This window comes from Pollachius pollachius, assembly GCF_949987615.1.
Source record: "Pollachius pollachius genome assembly, chromosome: 3".
NCBI classification, from domain to species: Eukaryota; Metazoa; Chordata; class Actinopteri; order Gadiformes; family Gadidae; genus Pollachius; species Pollachius pollachius.
Genome location: NC_136936.1, coordinates 29,521,899 through 29,543,479, shown reverse-complemented (window position 1 = coordinate 29,543,479; position 21,581 = coordinate 29,521,899). Strand labels below are relative to the sequence as shown.

Sequence of the window (21,581 nt, the reverse complement as noted above, 5' to 3'; positions counted from 1 at the left end):
AGGTCTAATATATCGGAGAGGTAGTGTTGGATGATCAAGTTAATGATTACAGGTCTAATATATTGGAGAGGTGGTGTTGGACGAACAGGTTAATGATTACAGGTCTAATATATTGGAGGTAGTGATGGACGTACAGGTTTAATGATCCACTTCTGTCGCGCCCCTGCATCCTCCCATGCCCTCCGCAGCAGCCTGATGTCCTGCGGCAGGATGAAGGAGCGAGGGAAGAAGCTGAACTCCTGCTTCCCGAAGCGAGCTCGCATCTTAGAGAGGTTCCTCCACAGACGGTCCTTCCTCCCTATCTGGAAGGAGCCGGGGAAGTGGTTCAGCTGGAACACAACACAACGCACACTGTGAGGAACCTTTATACAGACACACACTGCCGTGAGGAACACCCCCTTCATACAGATGCAGTGAGGACATCATCCTGTAAACAGACACACACTGCAGTGAGGAACACATCTTTTATACAGAGACACATTGCAATGATGACAACATCCTGTATTCAGACACACTGAAGTGAGGACAACATCCTGATAAAGACACAATGCAGTGAGGAAAACATCCTGAATACAGACACACACTGCAGTGAAGTCAACATCCTGTATACAGACACACACTGCAGTGAGGACAACATCCTGAATTCAGACAGACTGCAGTGAGGACAACATGTACAGACACACCCTGCAGTGACAACAACATGTCCAGACAATCAGGGTCTTACCTTCTGATGCTCCTCGATGGTCTTGAAAAGAGGAGACTTCATGTGATGTCCCCAACATCCGAGCCAATCATGGCTTCCTACAGTCAACAACACACCAATCACGGCTCAGCACTATTCAAACACACCAATAATGGCATCAACCTTTTTTGCTATGTTGTAATGTAATTAGGAGAGTGAAGCGAGGCAGCGCTCAGCCTAACTTCTTAGGCTTCACACCACGGTAAATGTTTAACCTTTGAGCTTGGTGTAACATTTCAAGCAAGCGAGGCCCTGGCTTTGACTAAAGCAAGACATTTCTCACATCGTGGAGCTAGAAACTTATTTCCCCTAGAAAAAAACATTTTAAAGCTAAATAAATTTTGGTGGTTCATGTTTCACTGCATTAAATAAGACTGCTGATGTGTTGATTCTGAATAAAATGAAGGCACTGCTGGCACTTAAAAAATTAAAGTGGATGGAAAGTGAGTGCATGAGCGCATGCAGGACAGTCTCCAGTACCTGAGAGAGCTAGGGTCAGGAACATTCTGACAGAGACGCTCTCTCTGAAGGTCAATGGATGGACTCCAGAGGAGCGCCGAGCGACTATCTAGCGTGAGAACACCGATTGAGATGAAGTCAGGAGAAATAACCAAGAGTTGTCTCAAAAGAGTGGAAAGATTGTTATTTTGTTAAGAGTAATATTTTGCGATATATTTAGTTGCACACGTTTTATGTTGTGTGTGTGCCTGAACGTTGTTTAGTTGGTCTTAACACTGATTTTGTGCGTGGTGTGTGTTCACCCTATGAAAATACCATCTGATGTGCTATAACCAAGTCAAGTGTTCCGTTTCTCAGTTTAACACCCAATGCGGATCCAGGTTGTTGGTTCTAAAAGTCTAATTGAGCGGGAAAAACTGCCCAATCTGGCAACGCTGCCTGCACGTCCTCGGGCTCTTACTTAAGCATAAATCAATGAGACCAACTGAAAACGAAGCCGATATGGAACTTAAACTGTGATTATGAAAAAAGTATAAAGGTAATCAAAATTCTGTTTTCAGATTATTGAAGATACATGTGTCTTGATTTGTTAAACCTTTGAACGAAGGTTAACGATAAACAATTGACCAAGTTGCGAAGGCTGAAGGAGTAAGTGTCAGAGAATTGACTTCCATTGTAAATAATAGTATTTTAAAAGTAGAATATCTTAAAAAGTATAAAATATTTTTAAAGATCTGATAAGAATGGCGCGATTCCAAGCTAATCTGAACATTTTAAAATTGGAATGGAGTCTCTAGGTGAAAAATAGAGGAAGGAGATAGGTCCCAAAATGTGTAGAGAATAATAAAGAAGAAGAAAGAAAGAATAAAACTTATGAACAATAGCTGAGCACTGCATGCAGAACTCACCTAATTAGTATTGTTATTAATGAAATCCACCCCATATTTCCCATAAGATAAAGCAGACAGTCAAATAATGATCAAACAGAGATGGCCCCATTTAAAACACAGGCCTTCGATTCATTTATGAAGAAAATTTGATTGAATTTAATACTTTTAATGACGTTCAGGCAGCGTTGCCAGATTGGGCGATTTTTCCCACCCAATTGGAATACTTTTAATCACGTTAGGCTGGAAAAATTAGCATTAGGCGAGTACATACAATTTTGTCTGGTTTTAAAAAAAACTGGCGGGATTATTATAATTCTTTCTACAAACATCAATCAATACCATACCTTTCATATGGCGTATCATTTATGCAGCTAGTACCACTATTACTTCAGCTACTACTACTACTACTACTACTACTACAGCTAGTACCACTGCTACTACTATCGTCCAGCTTTTGTAACAATGTATTTCAGCCCTTTAGACTTTTGAACTCTGTTCAAATCCCTTCTTTTTTACATCTATGTGGGTTGATTAAAACATATTTTCAACCTCACTTTGTACTACAGCACTCACCGCATTTTCTGCAGGAAATGCATTTTCTAGTGTGTTACATTGTTCAAACTGCACCATGAACCATGAAGTTTGTGTACCTTGAGGTTTTGGTTTGATATTCTTTGTTTTTCTTAGGGTTAGTCCCAAAAAGATTCAAAACATAGTGTAAACTATGCCTAAATATATATTAATTAAGCTACACATTTTAGGACATATCGGTCAGTATCAGTACAGGACATTGTAGTATTGGTGTGATAGGTCTTAGGATTAGAATGCCAATAACAAAGGTAAAACATTGACGGTAGTAACTTGGACAATGGTTAACATGCAAGAAAACGGCTATATCGACACCAACTGCCAGAAGGCAGGAGTCCCAGGTTTCCCAGGATGTGTAGAGCACTCCACGATGATCTGGGACCAGATCCAGAAGGCCAAGCGGGAGAAGATTGACCTGCATGTCGTCTGGCTCGACCTTGCCAACGCGTATGGATCAGTTCCACATCAGCTGATCAACTACGCCATGGAATTCTTCCACATGCCCACCTGCGTCAAGAACTTGGTAGCACAGTACTTCAACGATCTGCAGATGCGTTTTTCCCTCCAGGATTTCACAACTGGGTGGCAGCAGCTCAAGTAGGAATCGCTATTGGGTGTGCCATTTCTCCAATACTATTTGTAGCAGCCTTTGAAATAATCCTCATCAGAGCAAGACAAATGGTTGGAGGGATCAAACTACCAACTTGTCAGAGGCTACCCCCACTGAGGAGCTACATGGATGATGTCACCAGCCTCCTTCAGACAGCAGCATGTACATCGAGACTGCTGAAAAGGATGGATGAGTTGATGTCGTGGGCAAGAATGAAGATCAAGCCCTCCGAATCTCGTAGCCTGTCACTCAGAAGGAGTCAGAAATGACAGCACCATCTTTTTTCGTTGGAGGAGAAAGAATCCCACTCCTATCTGAGCAACTCATTAAAAGCCTGGGAAGCAGTACATTGCAGAGCTTTCTGATAAACAGATGGGGAAAACCGTCATGAAGCAGCTCTCTGATGGCCTGACAAGGATGGACCAAAGCCAACTCCCTGGGAAGTATAGGGTCTGGTGCTACCAATTTACACTCTACAGGAGGGTAATGTGTCCCCTGAAAATGAGAGATCCCGTCATCGACCGCAAGTAAGATGGATGGAAAAGCCAATTCATTCATGCGAAAGTGGTTGGGGCTGCCACGGTGCCTATCTGAAACCTGTCTCTTCGGGAGGAACACACTTCAGCTGCCATTGCAGTCCATAAGTTTGGGCTACATGCATGAGAAGACCAGACTGGTTCTCGAGCTAAGGGAGTCCACAGACCACTCGGTAAGGAATGCAAATGCCAAAGTTCCAACCGGCCGCAAGTGGAATGGCCAATCTGAGGTTGACCAAGCTGTTGATCGGCTGCAACACCGGGAGATCGTGGGCAGAGTCCAGACAGGAAGAGCAGGGCTAGGATGGGGAGAGGCGCCACACTTCTGGTCAAAGGCCAACGGCTAAGAGAGGAAGGAGATGGTGGTGGCAGAGGTGATGAGGATGGAGGAAGATCGCTACAAGATCAAGGCTGTGTCGCAGGGCCAACAAGGAAGCTGGACAACCTGGTAGGGAGTTGTTAACCGGAATATCAGTTGGTCAGACTTGTGGAAGATTCCACAGGCAAGACTAAGCTTCCTCATTCGCTCAACCTACGACACGCTTCCCTGTCCTCGGAACATTCACCAGTGGTTTGGGAACGAAGAATGCTGCTCACTCTGCAATGCCCCCAACGCAAGCCTCCTGCACATCTTATCAGGCTGCAAGATCACTCTTTCACAGGAGCGCTACAGATGGCGCCACGACCAGGTCCTGAGAAAGCTAGCCAAAGTGCTGGAGGTGTGTCGCCAGGGTAACAAAGAACCACCATCAGCAGAGGACCACACCAGCTTTGTCTCAGAAGGAGGGCTAAGGAGAAATACCAGGCCAACAGAAACATCAAGGCCCTTCTCTCCCGACCAGGAGTGGAACATGAGGGTTGACCTCGACAGGCAGCTCCGGTTCCCCACAGAGATCACCACCACATCTCTCCGACCAGACATAGTTGTGTGGTTAACCAAGGCAAGATCTGTGCACCTCATCGAGTTCACAGTACCACAGGAGGGAGGGATTGAGGCCGCCTTCGAACAAAAGAATGCCAAGTACTCAGAGCTGGCTGCTGAGTGCCGGGAGGCTGGCTGGAAGGCTACCATCTACCCAGTGGAGGTTGGATGCCGAGGGTTTCTGGGGTTGTCAACCATACGCCTCTTGAGGGATGCAGGAGTGACCGGAGGGAAGCTAAAGAGGGCAACAAAGGACCTGGCAGAGGAGGCTGAGAAAGGGAGCTTTTGGCTCTGTCTGAGGAAGAAGGATAGGTGTTGGGGAAAGAACACCTAACCCCAGACAACAGCAGCAGGGGAGAACAACTATTAGGTGCAGGGGGTGACAAGGAGATGTCCCTGCTCCGCCACCAGGAGGCGTTCCAGTTTTAAAGGAGCGAAACGTTGGTGAATGGTGGTTTCTGGCTGATGACCCTGCAGCTGACCCATGGGCACCGGAGGAGGTGCGACAGGCAGCAATGCCGGCCAGGCAATAACATCTTCCTGTACATTTACTTAGTTTGTGGAGGCCACAGAATTGTTAAGCTTAAAGAGCCATTGAACCCAAAACCACATTGGCTTTGTTTTAAAAATGTTAATTAGTCTTATATGATCGTAGACATTGTGACGAATGCCATTTTATCACTGTTACTGAAATAATTCCCCAATTTAGAGAAAAACTGGTCAAATCCTATGTTTTTGCCATTCTTCCGAAAACACTGAACGTTCCACTCTGCTGAACAGGGGGCATTCTTTAGTGACGCCAGAAGACCTTATCCGAGGTAGTCACGACCAAGGGGCCCCAGTGGCGCGGTCTAAGTGGACGTATGGAGCCCTGACCAGTGGACTGCGGTGTCCGCGAGAAAGTTAGGCTTTTGGACACTTATTGTATAACACAAGGGTGTGTGTGGATGGTGAAGCTCCGTCTGAGCAGAGATTTATTTAATGTCCGCATCCGAGTGTAGTTTAGGCTTTCTGGACACCTATAGTATAACGATTTCATATTCAACATCACTTATTAAGTGATGTTGGGTTGAGTTTAAGTTGGTTGAGGTTAAGTTGGCGCTCAGTCAATTAACGAAAGTTGGTATCCAAAACGAAACTGTTGCGATAAAACCGCAAACCATCATGTTATTAATAGCAACCGATATTCACATACAGCAATGCAAGGAAACATTGGATTTTAGTGGCGAATGCTATCGACATTAAAGGAGAAATCCGGTTTAAAATGGATTTGGGATATGTTTGGTATGATAACGAGTTGGAATGTTCGCTTTGGAGCAAAAAAGCGCATATAGACGCATTCTTCAGTTGGCAGTTTTTTGCGGATTCTATCAAAACGCAATAAACTTGGAACGATAGGGGCATGTGTTATGGTAAAAACTAAATCACTATTTTAAACCACTTAAAAGGCTAGAAGTAGCCCGACACTTCTTTGGTAGTATAATAAGGGTCTTAACATATAAAACGAGGCATTGATAACTTTGTAAGTGTACAGATTGTTTATTAAAAAGGACATTTTATACACAAAATACCATCAGTAGTTCACCCGTCGACGCCATCTTGTTTTTAAGAATTGATAAGTAGATTGATGAACACAGAGATTGTGACATCCATCAACAACACGCAAGCTTTGTGTTCGCCAATCTACTTATCGACTCTTATCGAAACAAGATGGGGTCAACAGTAGTAATGCGCGATATAAACGATATACGATATAAACGATAAAAAATGGCCTACGATAGAGATTTTAATTCTATCGCTCTATCGCGATAATGCATGTTGATGACGCAAAATACAATGTTTAATTTTTGGTTTGGTGCGGTTCCTTTTCACATTGCAATTTTCGCAACAGTGCCAGAATTCGTCAACAAAACTGCATGTGTGCAAAGAACGTTAAATCATTGGACAAAAAGGTCTGGGGCGGGGTAAAGCGTTAAAGAAAAAGGGGGGGGGGGGAAAGCACCAGTGAAAGTAAACAATCATGGATATCCAGCGTGATATACATTGATCTGCGGACTGGTCAAACTCCTTCTCCCTCATCCTGACTCGGAATGTGTTAAATGCATTGGCATTTTTAAGTTATGTTTTCCAGCATACTTTTTACTTGCTTTTGTCGGACCGTCAGGTGGTGGCTCAACATGGAGCAAGGAGGAGACGGAATGTCTTTTGGATATCGGACCCAAATATCCAATAGACGTTCCATCTCCTCTTTGCTCCATGTTGAGCAACGTCTCCGAGACCACCTCTCCGGCTGGGTCAACCTTCTTTTCATCGATAAAAAATATCACGTAATCGACAAAAATCGTAACAATCAATGACCGATCATCAATTAATCATGCCCATTCCTAATTGTCAGTACAGTGTCTGTTCCTTATCTAGAAAGACACCCGTTTTTCCTGTCCTCTGCAGACTTAAACTAAGTGTAGTGCCTTTTAGAATGGTTTGCACTAAAGGAAAGAAACCCAATACTAATTTTATTTATCTGCAACATTATGTTGTATGATTACAGTGTTTCACAATAAATGTTCTCGAAATGACATAACATATTTCTCTTTTTTTAAAATACATTTAGCAGTTTGGCTTTCCTTAGGGTCTATGAGTAGGGCTGTTCTGAATTTGTTCAGATTTTATATCGTGATATATATCGTTATCGCAAGAGGCTGCCATGTATATCGCAATATGAATTTTAGGCCATATCGGCCATCTCTAGTCAACAGGTGAACTGATGGTATTGTGTGTATAAAATGTCCTTTTTAATAAACAATCTGTACACTTACAAAGTTATCAATGCCTCGTTTTTTATTTTAAGACCCTTATTATACTACCAAAGAAGTGTCGGGCTATTTCTAAAATAACGATTTAGTTTTTACCATAACACATGCCCCGATCATTCCAAGTTTATAGCGTTTTGGTAGAATCGGCTGAAAACAGCCAACTGAAGAATGCGTCTACATGCACTTTTTTGCTCCAAAACGAACATTCCAACGCATTATCATACTAAACATATCCATTTTACACCGGATTTCTCCTTTAATGATCAATACTAGGGATGACATATATAGGCATTAATATCGGTATCGGCTGATGTTCGTCATTTTTTAACATATCGGCATCGGCCCGATGAGTAAAATTGGGCCGATATCCACAACCGATGTATATCCTCTAGTTGCTGTTTGTGTGTCGGGAGAGGGAGAAGGAGGAGGAGGGGGAGGGGGATTTGGCCATGTGTATAGGGGGATTATTTGTTTATCAACACGGCGGATGCGCACGCAGAATGATCGCAAAAAGAAAATTTGTTTGACCGGTTGCCATGGTTATCTCCATATGGTTAATTTGCAGTTGCAGTGTTAATTAGCGATGTTGTCAGCTTACTGTTACATTAAATTGTAATCAGAAAACGTGGTTGTATGCTATAGACCAGTGGTCGGCAACTGGCAGCCCGCAGGCCATAACTGGCCCGCCAGACATAATATCTGGCCCGCCAGATTATTCTGAATTTATATGAACTTTTTTTTTTTTTCTTAAGAATATCGAATATATATATCTGTTCGCTTAAATGTAAAGGGTTGCATAGAGTGAACTTTTTTTTCTTTCACAACCGTTCTTGAATTTAATTGTATCAAATCCTGCTACTACTCCCGGAAGGTTAGAGGCACACTTGTCACGGTCACGCGTAAGCTGGGAGGGGCTGAGCGTGAGTTATTGGAAACTATGCAATATTAAATGATACAGAACCCCCCTCTATAGGCCTATATACAACAACCATGGCGACCCGACATCACGTATTTTTGTGTGATACTGCACGTCGAGAATGGCAGGAGCTGTTGACAAATGTCAACAAAAGATTTAAGACGCCAAGCTCTGACACATGCTGTTAAACGCAAGTAGAGTCTCTGATGAGGCTACTTCGCCTACAGCTCTTCTAATGGTGAGTAGGCTAGGAACGGAGGTTTTTGTATGTGTGCAGTCAGTCAGCCCCCGTCATGGTGTGTGTATATGTGCGTGTGCGTGTGTGTGCGTGCAGTCAATCAGCACCCTTCTTGGTGTGTGTGTGTGTGCGTGTGCGTGTGCGTGTGTGTGCAGTCAGTCAACAACCGCCGTGGTGTGTGTGTGTGTGTGTGTGTGTTGTGTTGTGTAAAGTGTTTTAAGAGTGGTTGGCGGCTTTTTTAGGTGCGCACTACTGCCCTCTCTCCAGCATAAGGCCTTTCTACACTGCCAAGCCAGTTCGGTCGAGGCTTGGCACGCCCGGCGCTTTCACCGTCTCAAGTTTCCTGTGTAAAACCGAGGGGTAAAATCCCCCGGTCGTCACGGCGCGGGCTTTCTTGGTTCACTGGAGAAGGCGGGGCTGCACACAGAGTCTAGACCTCTTCAGAATAATTTGCATATTCCCAAATGTTTTAATTTTTTTTTAATTAAGACGGCCGCATGCAAGAATGAGTTCACGTCTGAGTGTAGGCTACAAACGCAATCAACTATTTTAAAATGCAAAAACACCAACATATTCTTTATTTTGCTGGCCACTTGGGGTTAGGGATGGGCTAGGGTTTTTTATCCTGACAAAAGCCTCATAAGGACGGTTCCCCTGCGTCTCTCTCGTAGATCGCACCATCTTCAACATCTTTGTTTAATTCAACACCTCTACCCAACGTGATCAGGCATGACATTTACGTGATTAGGGCATACACTTGTTTATATGAATGTATTTTAAGAAAGTGGACCGACACAAACGCAAGCGCGCCAGCCAATTGAATGAAGGTCAGTCCTTTTTCCATTAAACAAGTCTTTTCCACCGACCGCGAACACGTTCTGGTTCGCAGAAAGTGTGGAAAACAGAAAAATGAAGTCAATTCCCTTCGTCCCGAGGTCGACCCGAGAGAGAATAAAAATCCCCCTGATGACAATAAATTGCGTCCCCGGGACGACGGGACGTCGTTAATTTTAATCCCTGGAGTATAGGTTGGTTGGTAAAGGTTGGTTACTTATGTTTTTATGGTAACCCTGTAATCTTGTTATTTGAAAGTTAAATACGTTCTGAAAATAAAGGAAGACATTCAAAAATTCAGTTTGCATGATTTTTAGTCTGTACAAAATTTTATCATCTCAGAAACTTTAAAAAAAACAACATATATCGATATCAGTAAATATCGGTTATCGGCCATAACGGCAAAATTAATATTGGACATCGGTATCGGCCGAAATTGTCATATCGGTGCATCCCTAATCAATACATGTAACAGAAAGGATAATTGAAGGGCTTTCAATGTAGTTTACCACTATGGATGATCAATACATATAACAGATAATTTTACAGGGGTGCAAACTTATGACAGCCCAAAATTCTGTCAACATTTTTTTACCAAAAGAAAAAAAAATTGAAATGCACGGCGCCTAAGCCCCTTCCTATGATTGCATGCAACACTGCATATACAGAGCTACTTTATGGCCATTCCACCAACCATTGCTATTTGACCTATGGGTGTTATTCTGATATTGAGGCAAATCATGATCACTGTCCTAGATAGTCTCAAGGTCTATTTCAAATGCAGTAAGAAATCTGGGAGAGTTGCACATTTTGTTTACATGCAATAGGCTGAAAGAATAAATTAATATGTAACTTATTTGCTCCTTTTAAGTATGACATTGCTTGGGGAGTCCAATTCCTCTAAAAAATGTTTTTACAACTCTCTGCTAGTGAGCTATCTATCTCTTCTCTGCATTTAGTTTTGCGGCGCAAATGCTGCTGATGGAGGTAGCCTATTTGATTGATTTGCTGAATTGTCCAATCATGTGGCGATAAAAAAATATGAAAAACAATGCCATTGGTCTGGGCGCACAGAGGTGCGAACAAAAGTTGAATTTACAAGTGCCAATGAAAAGCTGTCTCTGCTTGAAAGACAGCAAAAAGTTTGCGACCTCACATAGACTTTATGGTTACCAGCGCCCTTGACATGAAGGAGGGCTTTCTCTTGAATTTTAAATGACATGCCTAGCCCAAAGAATTGACGTTCAGACACCTTTAAATGGTTGCTGACAGTGGCAAGTACGGTCTATCACACAATTAAACAAGGCTTAACGCTATGTATTTTTGTTGATTTCTTTTGTATTTGTAATGGTTGATTCACATTTGGCAGATATATTTGAGTAAATATTTCACGGAGGGGCGGCACCCTGCCCTCTATTGACCCTACACCACTGCTTACACTCCGAGTGAGGGTTAATGTGCGTTCACGCCAAAAGGGCATATTTGCGCCGCACGGGTACACCAACTTTTTGTATTATATAGATATTATAGAGCCCCGGGAGTCCGCAAACGGCAACAATCACTTTGCCTTCATTTTGCGGTTCAATCTGGACTTCAGGGGATCAACGCCAAAGTTTCTTTCCGCCAATTCATTCTCAACCGAGTCTTTACTTGTTTTTGAAGTACCAGAGACGTCAGAGAACTCAACGCAGTTGTTTAAGTTGCATAATGCCATCTGTTTTGGCCGTGATATTATATATTATATTCTAGAATATATAGATTATATCATATTATATAGATATGGAGCTCCGGGAGTCCACAATCGGCAACAATCACTACCTCCTCCATGCTGCGGTTCACTTTGGACTTCGGGGAGTGAATGATGATGGCTGACATGACCAAGCATCAGGCGAAATTCACAGAAAAGCCGAGTAAAGTGCTTGCGCAATTGAAATCCGCGTGAACCAAGTTGTTAACGCCAGTAAAATTTGAGTGAACATGGGTTCACTCCGCTCCATTCATTTGCATACCATTTTCACGTAAAAAAACAACTTTGCATTGACTTTGTTTGCATCACGCGTCGCTTTCTTTTTTGGTGTGAACTCACCAAGCGGTATAATGAGCGGAGTTGTATGTGAAATGTGCCACACCGTAGCAACATACTATAGGTGTCCGGGAAGCCTTGTACAACGTTACTAAAAAAAACAAAACGTTTTTGTGGGTCGTAACCGTGAACATGTGAATATGTGGTTTAATTTTTTTTTAATTAGCCAAAGATTGTTTCATTTAAATCTACAGGCTTGGATAGCCTGGCACCACCCACCTACCTACTTCCGCTCAATTTTCATTTCACTTCAGTAGTCAGTCTGGGTCTAAGGTATATCCATGGCTTCCTTTGAAGCCAGATTTTTGGCGGTCCAATCAGCGAACAGAGGGAGTGGCTGAGAACGATGACGTCGAGGTCGCGCGACAGTTTCAGTTGTAGTGAGAGGAAGACCAGGAAGACAATGGAGAAGGATACGAGAGAAGCTATTTGGTCTGTTGTGGGATCGCTGCCGAATATCGATCAATTAAAGCCGGAGCAAGAACAAGCTTTGCTGAGTTTTGTTGGTGGCCATGATGTTGTGATGCTTCTCTCCACCGGGTTCGGGAAAACTTAGATTTTCCAGCTGGCTTCGTTAGTGGTGAAGGAGTTAGCTAAGGCGAACGCTAGCAATGCTAACCCGATAGTTGTGGTCGTCTCCCCTCTTGTTGCACTCATGGAGGACCTAGTGAAGGAGGCAGTTGGGAGTTCGTGCTGGGCAGCTCGGCGTGCATGATGACTGTGACATTCTGGATGGAAACTTTATTCTGGTGTCCGGCAGCCCCGAGTCCTGGCTGCTAAACAATAAATGGCAACGGATACTAGCCTCAAGCAATTACCAGGAAAACCTCATTGGCATCGTCGTTGACGAGGTCCACGTTACATACAAATGGTAAGTTAGCACTTAATACCTTCAAACAACATAATAGGCCTGTTTTTGCTAACTTGATTGCTTAGGTTAAACAATATGAGTAGGGCTGTTTTTGCATACTAGTTAACACGACAGCTTAAGCCAATGTTGTCATTCAACTTTATAATGGCCTGTAAGATTAATGAGGAATTGTACTCCTCATTTTGTTTCTCTCAGGGGCGAGGCTTCCAAAGGCGAGTCGGCATTTAGAGACTGTTTTGCCAAGCTCAGAGAGCTAAGATCTATAGCCAATGAGGGTGAATTGAATGCACTGCCCTCTGTTGCTCATACCTTACATGTTGTGAAATATCTCATTTGTATGCTCTCTGTTGCAAGGATTAGTTACTGTCCCTGTAATGAAGCCGAATTGCCTGATTACTTGGATTAAGTGCATTCATGTGTTCATAGTGCTGTTCATTAAGTCCTCCCTGCCATAGTCTATTAAACAATAAGACAAACCTCTGTCTTGGATTGTGCAAGGTTCCCAGTCATCACATGAACTGCCTGGACTGGATTGTGCAACATGCAAAAGACAAGGGCTCAACAATGCAACCAATATTAATTTACTGCCAAAGCCTGAAATCAGTGGGGAGAGTTTTCTCATATTTAAAGGTGGAACTGCAAGGAGACGCCTGGGTAGGCTGTGATCCGGACTGTATAAATGAGAACCTCCTGATTGGTATGTTCCACAGCAAAACCCTCCCCCAAAACAAGGAGAGAGTGTTGGCTTCAATGAGGGGGTAAGGGAATTGCCGGATAGTTGTGGCAACAACAGCTTTGGGGATGGGGTTAAATTCCCCTAATGTTTCACGCGTGGTAATGTACGGGGCTCCAGGTGACCTAGAGGCGATTTTACAACAGGCGGGCAGGGCTGGAAGGCATGGTCAGCCATCACATGCCATCCTCTACAACACCGGACAGTACTTCAAGGTGGATGAAGATGTAAAAAAACTGCTTGCTGTTGGAAAGGACAAAGGAAATCTCTATATTCACATTTTGAAGCAGAACCCAGCCAGTAGAGCCAGGCCATCAATGTTGTACATACTGTCAGACTGTTTGCCCTTGTTCATCTGGCCCATGTACAGAACCCATGCCAAATTATAAACCGACTGAAGCTGAACAAACTGATCAGAGATCTAGGCATGTGGATGTAAATGAGAAGTCTTTGATTGCAGATTTGCTGAATGACTACAGAGGTAGTTTAACCAATTCATCCAATCCACTGTACACCTCACATGCAGCCTGCACTGGATTCAGTCAGCAACTGGTTGATGCAGTATTGACCCACTGTCAATACATATTTGACCTGTCATACATTATCAATAACCTTCCTGTGTTTAAATTGGACCATGCAAAGGAGATTTGAATATCATCAGTGATGTTTTTTGGGATATTGATGGGGATCAAGCCTGGCTCACGGACACGGCGTGGAGCTCCCCCAGTCGCTTTGCTGATGCAATTGCTAGCAGGATGGCTGTCTTGCCAGAAAGCCATTTTGATTCGCTCTTCCCCAAGGGCTCAAAGGGTTTGCAAAGTGCTTCCAGTACCAACAGCAAGTCCCATGTGGAAACTCATTAATTGTGGGGGCGTTTGACGCTGAGCCCCCTTAAGGAAACGGGTGACCAGGCAGTGTGACCCCACTGTCTGGTTCCCCGACCTAATGTGCTGCACTGAAATAGCATACACGTAGACCCTCAGGGTAGAGACTAACCGGTCCTGTAGGAACCAAAATATAATTGGCACTGAGCAGTGCTCGGTCACCTCACCTTGAGTCCTGCACCAATTGGAAAACAGTTTCCATCTATTCACATAGAGGGACCTGGTGGATGGCGCCCTCGAGTTTAACATTGTCTGGACCACTGTCATTTAAAAGTGGGTCTGTCTCTTCAGGGGCCGGACACACAGCCGCAAGCATTCCGTGTTCGGATGCCAAATGTGACCCTCCAGCTGAGAGAGCAGGTCCCGCCTCCTATGGACGGCCTATGTCGCCCAGTCGAGGAGCCTTACAGCTTGGAGAACCAAAGTTTTCCTGGCCAATAAGGTGCAACCAGCAGCAGTCTCTGGCTGCCCTGTTCAACTCTGTGTAGGGGGATTGGTGGAAAGGCATAAAGAAGGCTGCTCGGCCAAGGATGAGCCAGAGCATCCTGTCCTAGTGGGCTGGTTGTCTCCCTCATGGAAAACCAAAGTGAGGTGAGGAAAGGCCCATAAGTGGAATCGCCGTGCACCCCGCAGAGACTAGGCAGATCTGGTACCTTCTGATCGGATGAGGCTATGCCGGCCCCTCAGGAAGGTCAAAAATGCCTGGGCGCCAGGAATAAAGCACAATGTTACAGCACATTTATTTGCTCCTGCCTCTGCTGTGCACTTCACTGCCCCCTCACCGTCCTGCGTTGCCATACCGCACCCCAACCAGAGAGGGAGGCGTCTGTAACTACGGGAGGGATCACACCTAAGCGTACGCCCGTGGTCAGATACGCCCTGCTCCTCCTTCCCAGACACCCTGACCCTCCTGTGCTTGTGTCGCCTGGGGAAAATCTGTAGTCCATTCATTGATACCTGGAGAGGACCCAGCTCTAGGAGGCCCAGTGATTCCACTGCTGAGGTCGCTGTTAGCATGCCGGTCAGCCTGAAGGTGAGGCTGTACGGCATCTTCCTGCCCTTCTGAAATCGAAGGAGAAGATGCAGCATGTCATCTGTCCGCCGCAACGATGGGGAGGCAATCCTCTGCTGGGAGTCCAGTGCCATCCTAAGGAACACCATAGCCTGGTTGGGTGTGAGGGAGCTCTTGCTGTCGTTCCCCGTGAGCCCCAGCTGGGTCACGTGGGAAAGGAGAGCTGCTGTATCGTGGACTGTCCACCCCGGGTCCGGGCACAGACAAGTCAGTCGTCCAGATAAGGAAGAACGCAAAGGCCTTTTGCCAGCATTGGTTGACAGAGCTGCCTGCATGTATCTTGTGAAAACCCAGGTAGGGTAAATAAAAGCCAAACAGGAGCACCTTGAATTGAAAGGCCTGGCATAATATTGGTCTACAAAAGGTCTACATATAGAATATTGGTCTACAAAAGCCCCAAAGCCTCAAACTACGCATAAAGGCCAGGCCAAATGGAACTATGGAACAATTCAGGTTAGGTACCTTGCTCAAGGACACATTGGGCATTCCCTCCTTTCACAACATAAACCCTCTACTCTGTGCCGTGACTTGAACTAGCCCCCTCCTTGTTACCCAGTTGGCCCCTCTTTTCTCAAAGCCATCCTAACAACCCAGAAGTCCCTAAGGTCAAACTATGTATAAAGGTTAAGCCAATTGTAACTACTTTTTTGAGCAGGAATAGGAGACTAATGACAAACATATGGTCTAAAGAGCCTATTGGGAGAATTTGTGTAATTTGCTAGACTTTAGACAACATAGAAATGCCAGTCATTCATATTATATATAATTATATTCATTGATTGATTTATAACTGACAAACTAATGTTTAAATATGCTCTATTTTCCATTGATTGCCATGCACACTAAATCTACAGTGACTTCAATGTTGTGATTTATTTCCATGAACATCAGAGATTTCGTTTGCAAGAATTTGCAGTATTGGTTTACACTACTGTATACAGACCTGCAAACTCCTCAGAGTAGAAAAGGTGACAGTGTCAGGTCTACGTTCGTGAAGTACTCGGCGTTGACTCTGTCCTAAAAATACAATATTATTGTGAATTATATCACATCAAAAAAGCGGTAGCTAACGTTAGTTGAATCAAGCAAACAAATAGCTGTTGTTTTTGCTCCAAAAAGCTTGACTTACCTCGAATTTAACACATGATAGTTCCTTCAAATTAGGGCTGTATGGTATGGACTAAAATGTATATCACGGTATGATTTGAGGCATAGACAGTAACGATATTATATCACGGTATGTTCATTTTATCTTCTAATTTCAATATAAATGCCTCTGAAGGGGTAAAATACTGGTAAGGCAGCAAAACTGCATAAAAAAAGTTAGTTACTACCATCTCTGAAAAACACTAATGTTTAATAGTATGGATTTGCTTGCGGACCTTGCCATATAGTTTTGGCATCTCAATTTGGCTGAAGTGTGTGCGGGCAGGTAACGCGTACCCAGTGTTGGGGAGAAACGGAATACATGTACCGGCGTTACGTATTCAGAACACAAATTATAAGTGACTGCATTCCGTTACAGTTACAATTTAAATAGTTGGTATTCAGAATACAGTAACATTGTTGAAATCAATGGATTACATGACGATACTTCTGTTTCGCGAGTTTATTCACTCTCTAAATACAGCGTCCAAAGACTCAACCTCCAACTTAAGGAAGCATCGTAAAGTAAGTTATTTTTTTAATTAGCCAGGAATAGTCCTCTGCTGGTGTTTTATTGGTCACCTTGCTATTTTTTATTTGTATCGTGCGACTTAACATTATCCTATGTGCTGAATCTGATTTACTAGCCTCAGTGCCTTTGAAAGGCGGACTAGCCCTGTTGGACATGCTAGATGACGTTAGCTAAAATTAGTTGTAGTAGCACTAGCTTAGACTGCAGTTCTATTTTTGTAGTATGCAGTTCGGGACTACAAATACAAAATTCGATCTGTTACAATTAAAGTCTATTTAGGTGGGAACCTTTCGCCAGGTAGACTGGTGTTGCTGCCTGGAGGTCGGAGCACATTGTTTTTGACAGCTCTCAAGCTTGCTTGATCGCTTCGCTCCACTAATTGTGCATTCGTTGTAACATGATACAGCTATTATCTCTATCTACTTATTAATGTGCAGTTATTGCAGTTAGTTACATTTAGCCTACTGCTTTTTCCTTACTTGTCAAGACCTCCTGTGTATGAAATATGTAGGCCATGATGTGATAACATTGTATGTTGAATAGCCTAGTTAGTTTTAGACTTAAGATTTCTTCACATTTAAAACAGATGATTATTATTATGAGTATGCATAATAATTACTGTGATGTGTAATGTCACCATCAGCACCTCTAGGACGTTGTATTTACAATAGTCCTCTTCATTCTTCCCAGCATAAAACAATGAAAGTGTAATTAATTTGTGCTCTTTCTGTCTTTCTTTATTTCAGAGGAGGCATTCCAGGGTCTTGCAAAGAGCAGAAATGGCATCAGATGATGGTGGTGAACAAAGTGCCACCACACCTCCTCTCAAACAAATAAAACTTGGCACCTCAGCAATCACCCAAAGGAAAGTAAACTCCTTGGTGCTTTAGTTCATAATTGCAGATATGCAGCCCTTTTCATTAGTGGAGAAAGCCACATTCCGTAAGATGATTGAAGGAATTAGTGGGGGTAGGACACCCATGTGCAGAAAAACATTGATGCTGCGCATTGAAAAGGGATCTCTAAATATGAAGGAGGCACTTACTGAAACTCCTCAGGATGTTCAAACCGTCTGTACAACAGCAGATATATGGACAGCTCATCATAGGAGTTTCATGGGAATCACGTGTACTGGATTGACCCAGAGACCCATTAGATCGAAAATCTGCTGCGTTGGCATGTGAAAGGATAAGGGGCCGCCACACCTATGATGTCATTGCTGCAAAAATCAGTCCGTTTCATGCAGAATTCCAGATCCAAGGCACAGTCAGTGCCACAGTCACTGAGAATGGTAGCAATTTCGTTAAGGCATTCAATGAATATGGAGGGTGTGAAATGGATGATGAGATGCAGCAGGATAGCACAGATGATGTGCGGTTTGCTGATGTGTCTGCAGTTCTTCAGGAGGAGCCAGAGGAAGAGGAGCTCTACTTTCTTTTGCCACCTCACCATCGATGTGCCGCACACACTTTGAATCTTGTTGCCACGAATGATCTTGATAAAGTCGCCTCACAGGGTGTTTCTCAAAAAATATACAGAAGTGTATTGTCAGAATGTGTTGCAATATGGAATAAGTCTCATCGCTCATCAGGTGCTGCTGATGCAATTGAGGAAATTGCCCAAATGAGATGTTTGGTACCTTCAGTGACTAGGTGGAGCTCAGAGTATCGTGCAATCGAAAAGCTAATGAGTCTCACAGAGAGTCAGCTCAATGGAATCTGTGACCAGCTGAAAGTGGCCAAACTGCATCCTCAAGAGACTATGTTTCTAAAAGAGTACACAGCCATATTACAACCTCTTGCCTACTCAATCAACCTCTTTCAAGGAGAAAAAAAATTACTTAACATAGTTATTTACATAATTCCCACCATTCTGAGCCTAAAAGCGAAGTTGGCTGAAAAATTGCCCCAAGTGCAGTTGTCAACCCACATCCTCTTAGGTGTTAGAAGCGATTGACAATCGATTTGGGCAGGTGTTGGCCTCCCATGAGGCAAGGATGGCGGCTTCCACCATCCCAAAGTTTAGACTGTGGTGGCTCGCTGAAGAAGAGAGGGGGGGCCATGAAAACAGCAATGGTCCAAGAGACTCGTCTACTTCATACAGAGCCTTCTGAGGATGTCAGCACCTCTTGAAATGCTGCAGTTGGAGGTGATCCAGAAGATGAGGACAACTTCTTCAGTTTTGAGGCAGCACAAATGTCAAGTTCATCAGCGGAGGAAGAGGTGCAGAGGTATCTCCAGGATACAGACAAGTCATTGGCTTCATTGAAGATGTATCCAATGATCGGAGCCCTCTTCTTAAAGTACAACACTACTCCTGTCGAGCGGCTTTTTAGCCAGGGAGGACTTATTTTCACTCCACATCGTAACAAAATGACAGATAACCACTTTGAGCAGTCTCTCCTGCTGCGATACAACCGACTTTGCTGGAGTGTTGACATGCAGAGTAGGTGGGTCCACACACACACACACAAACACACACACACCCTTCCCAGGGTTAACAAAATCCCCCTTGCCTTCCTTGGAGCACCTCAGTTAATGATTGCTCGAGTCCATATCTGTTTGTGGAGCATTGGCCTCTTTACTGGAGAAGATCCACCATGTCAAATATTACACCTTACATGTTTACTGCAAATGATGGGTAAAATGATATTTGGTGGCGTGGTTAAAAAAATATATATCATTTAGCTATCATCGCATTCAGTTTGAGTTTCTGTTTTATTTAGATGGGCTGTTGTTATGTTTTATTCCTGTAAAATCAGGAAAAGGGTAAGGAAAAATGCAGGTTTCCTTCTGGTGCTTTTTATTTTAAGGTGATTTTATAGGCAACACCTATGCACTTCAGCACTTGTTTCATGTGGGTAAAATGATATTTGGTGGCGTAGTTAAAAAATATATATTATTTTACCATCAACGCATTCAGTTTGAGTTTCTGTTTTATTTAGATGGGCCGTTATTATTATGTTTTTATCCTGTAAAATCAGGAAAAGGGTAAGGGAAAATGCAGGTTTCCTTCTGATGCTTTTTATTTTAAGGTGATTTTATTTACAACACCTATGCACATGTTTTATATTTGTCTATTTTCCGAAGTTTTCCAAGTTTGTCCCACAGCTGAGTAAATAATAAAGAAACTGAAAAGGGCAAATTTGTCAATTCGTCTGTTGTTCATATCTTTTGCATAAACATACCCTCATAGTCTTTGTTCCTCTACAGCCAATTATATAATAAAGTGCACTTTCAGGGAGACTTGGGCTGGGCCTAACACATTCAGCCAGTAGGAACAGAAGAACACACCAGAATAGGGCTGTTTACTAAGAAGGATTTGATGCCGCATTCCTACACTTATAAAATGCAATTCGATGTGGAAGTAATCCAAGTATTCGGAATACAATACTCAGATTGAGTGAGCTAATGAAATATGTTACATATTTAATTTTTGGGCATGTATTCTGTAACTGGATACATTTTAAAAGTAACCTTCCCAACACTGCGCGTACCTGGGATCGAGTGTTTTGACCATCTCTTTAAAGCCTTTTCTATCGACATTTTGAAAGGGAACCATGTCCTTACACAGGTATACAGTGACGGCATTTGTTATCTCGTGCCACTGCTGGCATTTTGTCGTAAGGACTGGCTTTCAAAATGCCTGCGGAAGCAATGTCTTAGTTGGGCCCTGAACATTTAGGTGAGCAGATTAATACTAATAATATTTCAAAAAATAGCTAAATAATAATTAATTCAATAATAAATCCCTTAATATTTATTATAAATATTATTTGTGTCATTCTGTCAGTGAATAACTTAAAAACACATACACATTTTGCATAAAACATTATGATACTTGAATTGACCAGCTGTTAACTGATAAGATACCAGCAGCATTTCTCTTCGCAAACAAACCTTTTAAATAGCATATGCAATCAAAACTGTGGCCCTGCAGAACCCTGCCTACTGCCCCTACACAATCCAGACCAGGACAGGACACCTGACACAATACAGGCCAGTACAGGACACCTGACACAATACAGGCCAGTACAGGACACCTCACACAATAAAGGCCAGTACAGGAACCCTCACACAATACAGGCCAGTACAGGACCCCTTACAATACAGACCAGTACAGGACAACTCACACAATCCAGGCCCGTACGGACACCGTTAATTAATTATAATATTAAGTTCGGTGCAATCTGCAACCTCACCGCTAGTTGCTCTTAAATTCTACACACTAGACATTTCAACTTTTCTTTTAACTTGTGTTCATCTATTCATTATGTAATAATTCCATACATACATACATGAACTATTGAGCTTCATCAAACATATTTTTAGGATAATTTTACACTACAGCACCACATTTTTTGCAGAGAAAGCATTCTCCATTCCTTTCATTAACTATTAAATGGATTGATCAATCATTACATATCAGTCAACCCCCCATAAAGTGTGTGGCCGTACTTTTGGTGGTCTTGAAGTGGGACCTGGCGATGATGTGTCGGACCACGTTTGGAGTCACCGAGCTCATCTTCCACTTCAGAAGCCTCCTCTTGTCCTGAGGAAGCATCTCCACTAGGGGGAGACAGTGACACATCTCAGTACTACTTACACACACATACACCTGCCCCCCCCTCTGAACCTGACTATGTCCACTAGGGGAGACAGAGACACACCTCAATACTACATACACACACAAACACACACACACCACCACCC

At 43.3% G+C, this 21,581-nt stretch overlaps 1 protein-coding gene across 2 annotated transcripts in view; it reads right to left on the bottom strand.

Annotated features, from left to right (window-relative positions):
* ttll4 (tubulin tyrosine ligase-like family, member 4) overlaps nucleotides 1-21,581 on the bottom strand; it is a 100,513-nt gene that overhangs the window by 32,210 nt on the left and 46,722 nt on the right. Inside the window, exons 8-10 of one of the 2 annotated variants that reach the window (XM_079733501.1) lie at nucleotides 21,327-21,437; nucleotides 725-801; nucleotides 135-329 (exon numbers count right to left, since the gene is read on the bottom strand). In XM_079733501.1, coding sequence (XP_079589627.1) covers nucleotides 135-329; nucleotides 725-801; nucleotides 21,327-21,437 — 383 coding nt within the window. The remainder of the gene's footprint in view (nucleotides 1-134; nucleotides 330-724; nucleotides 802-21,326; nucleotides 21,438-21,581) is intronic. The other variant, XM_079733502.1, reaches the window with a different exon arrangement.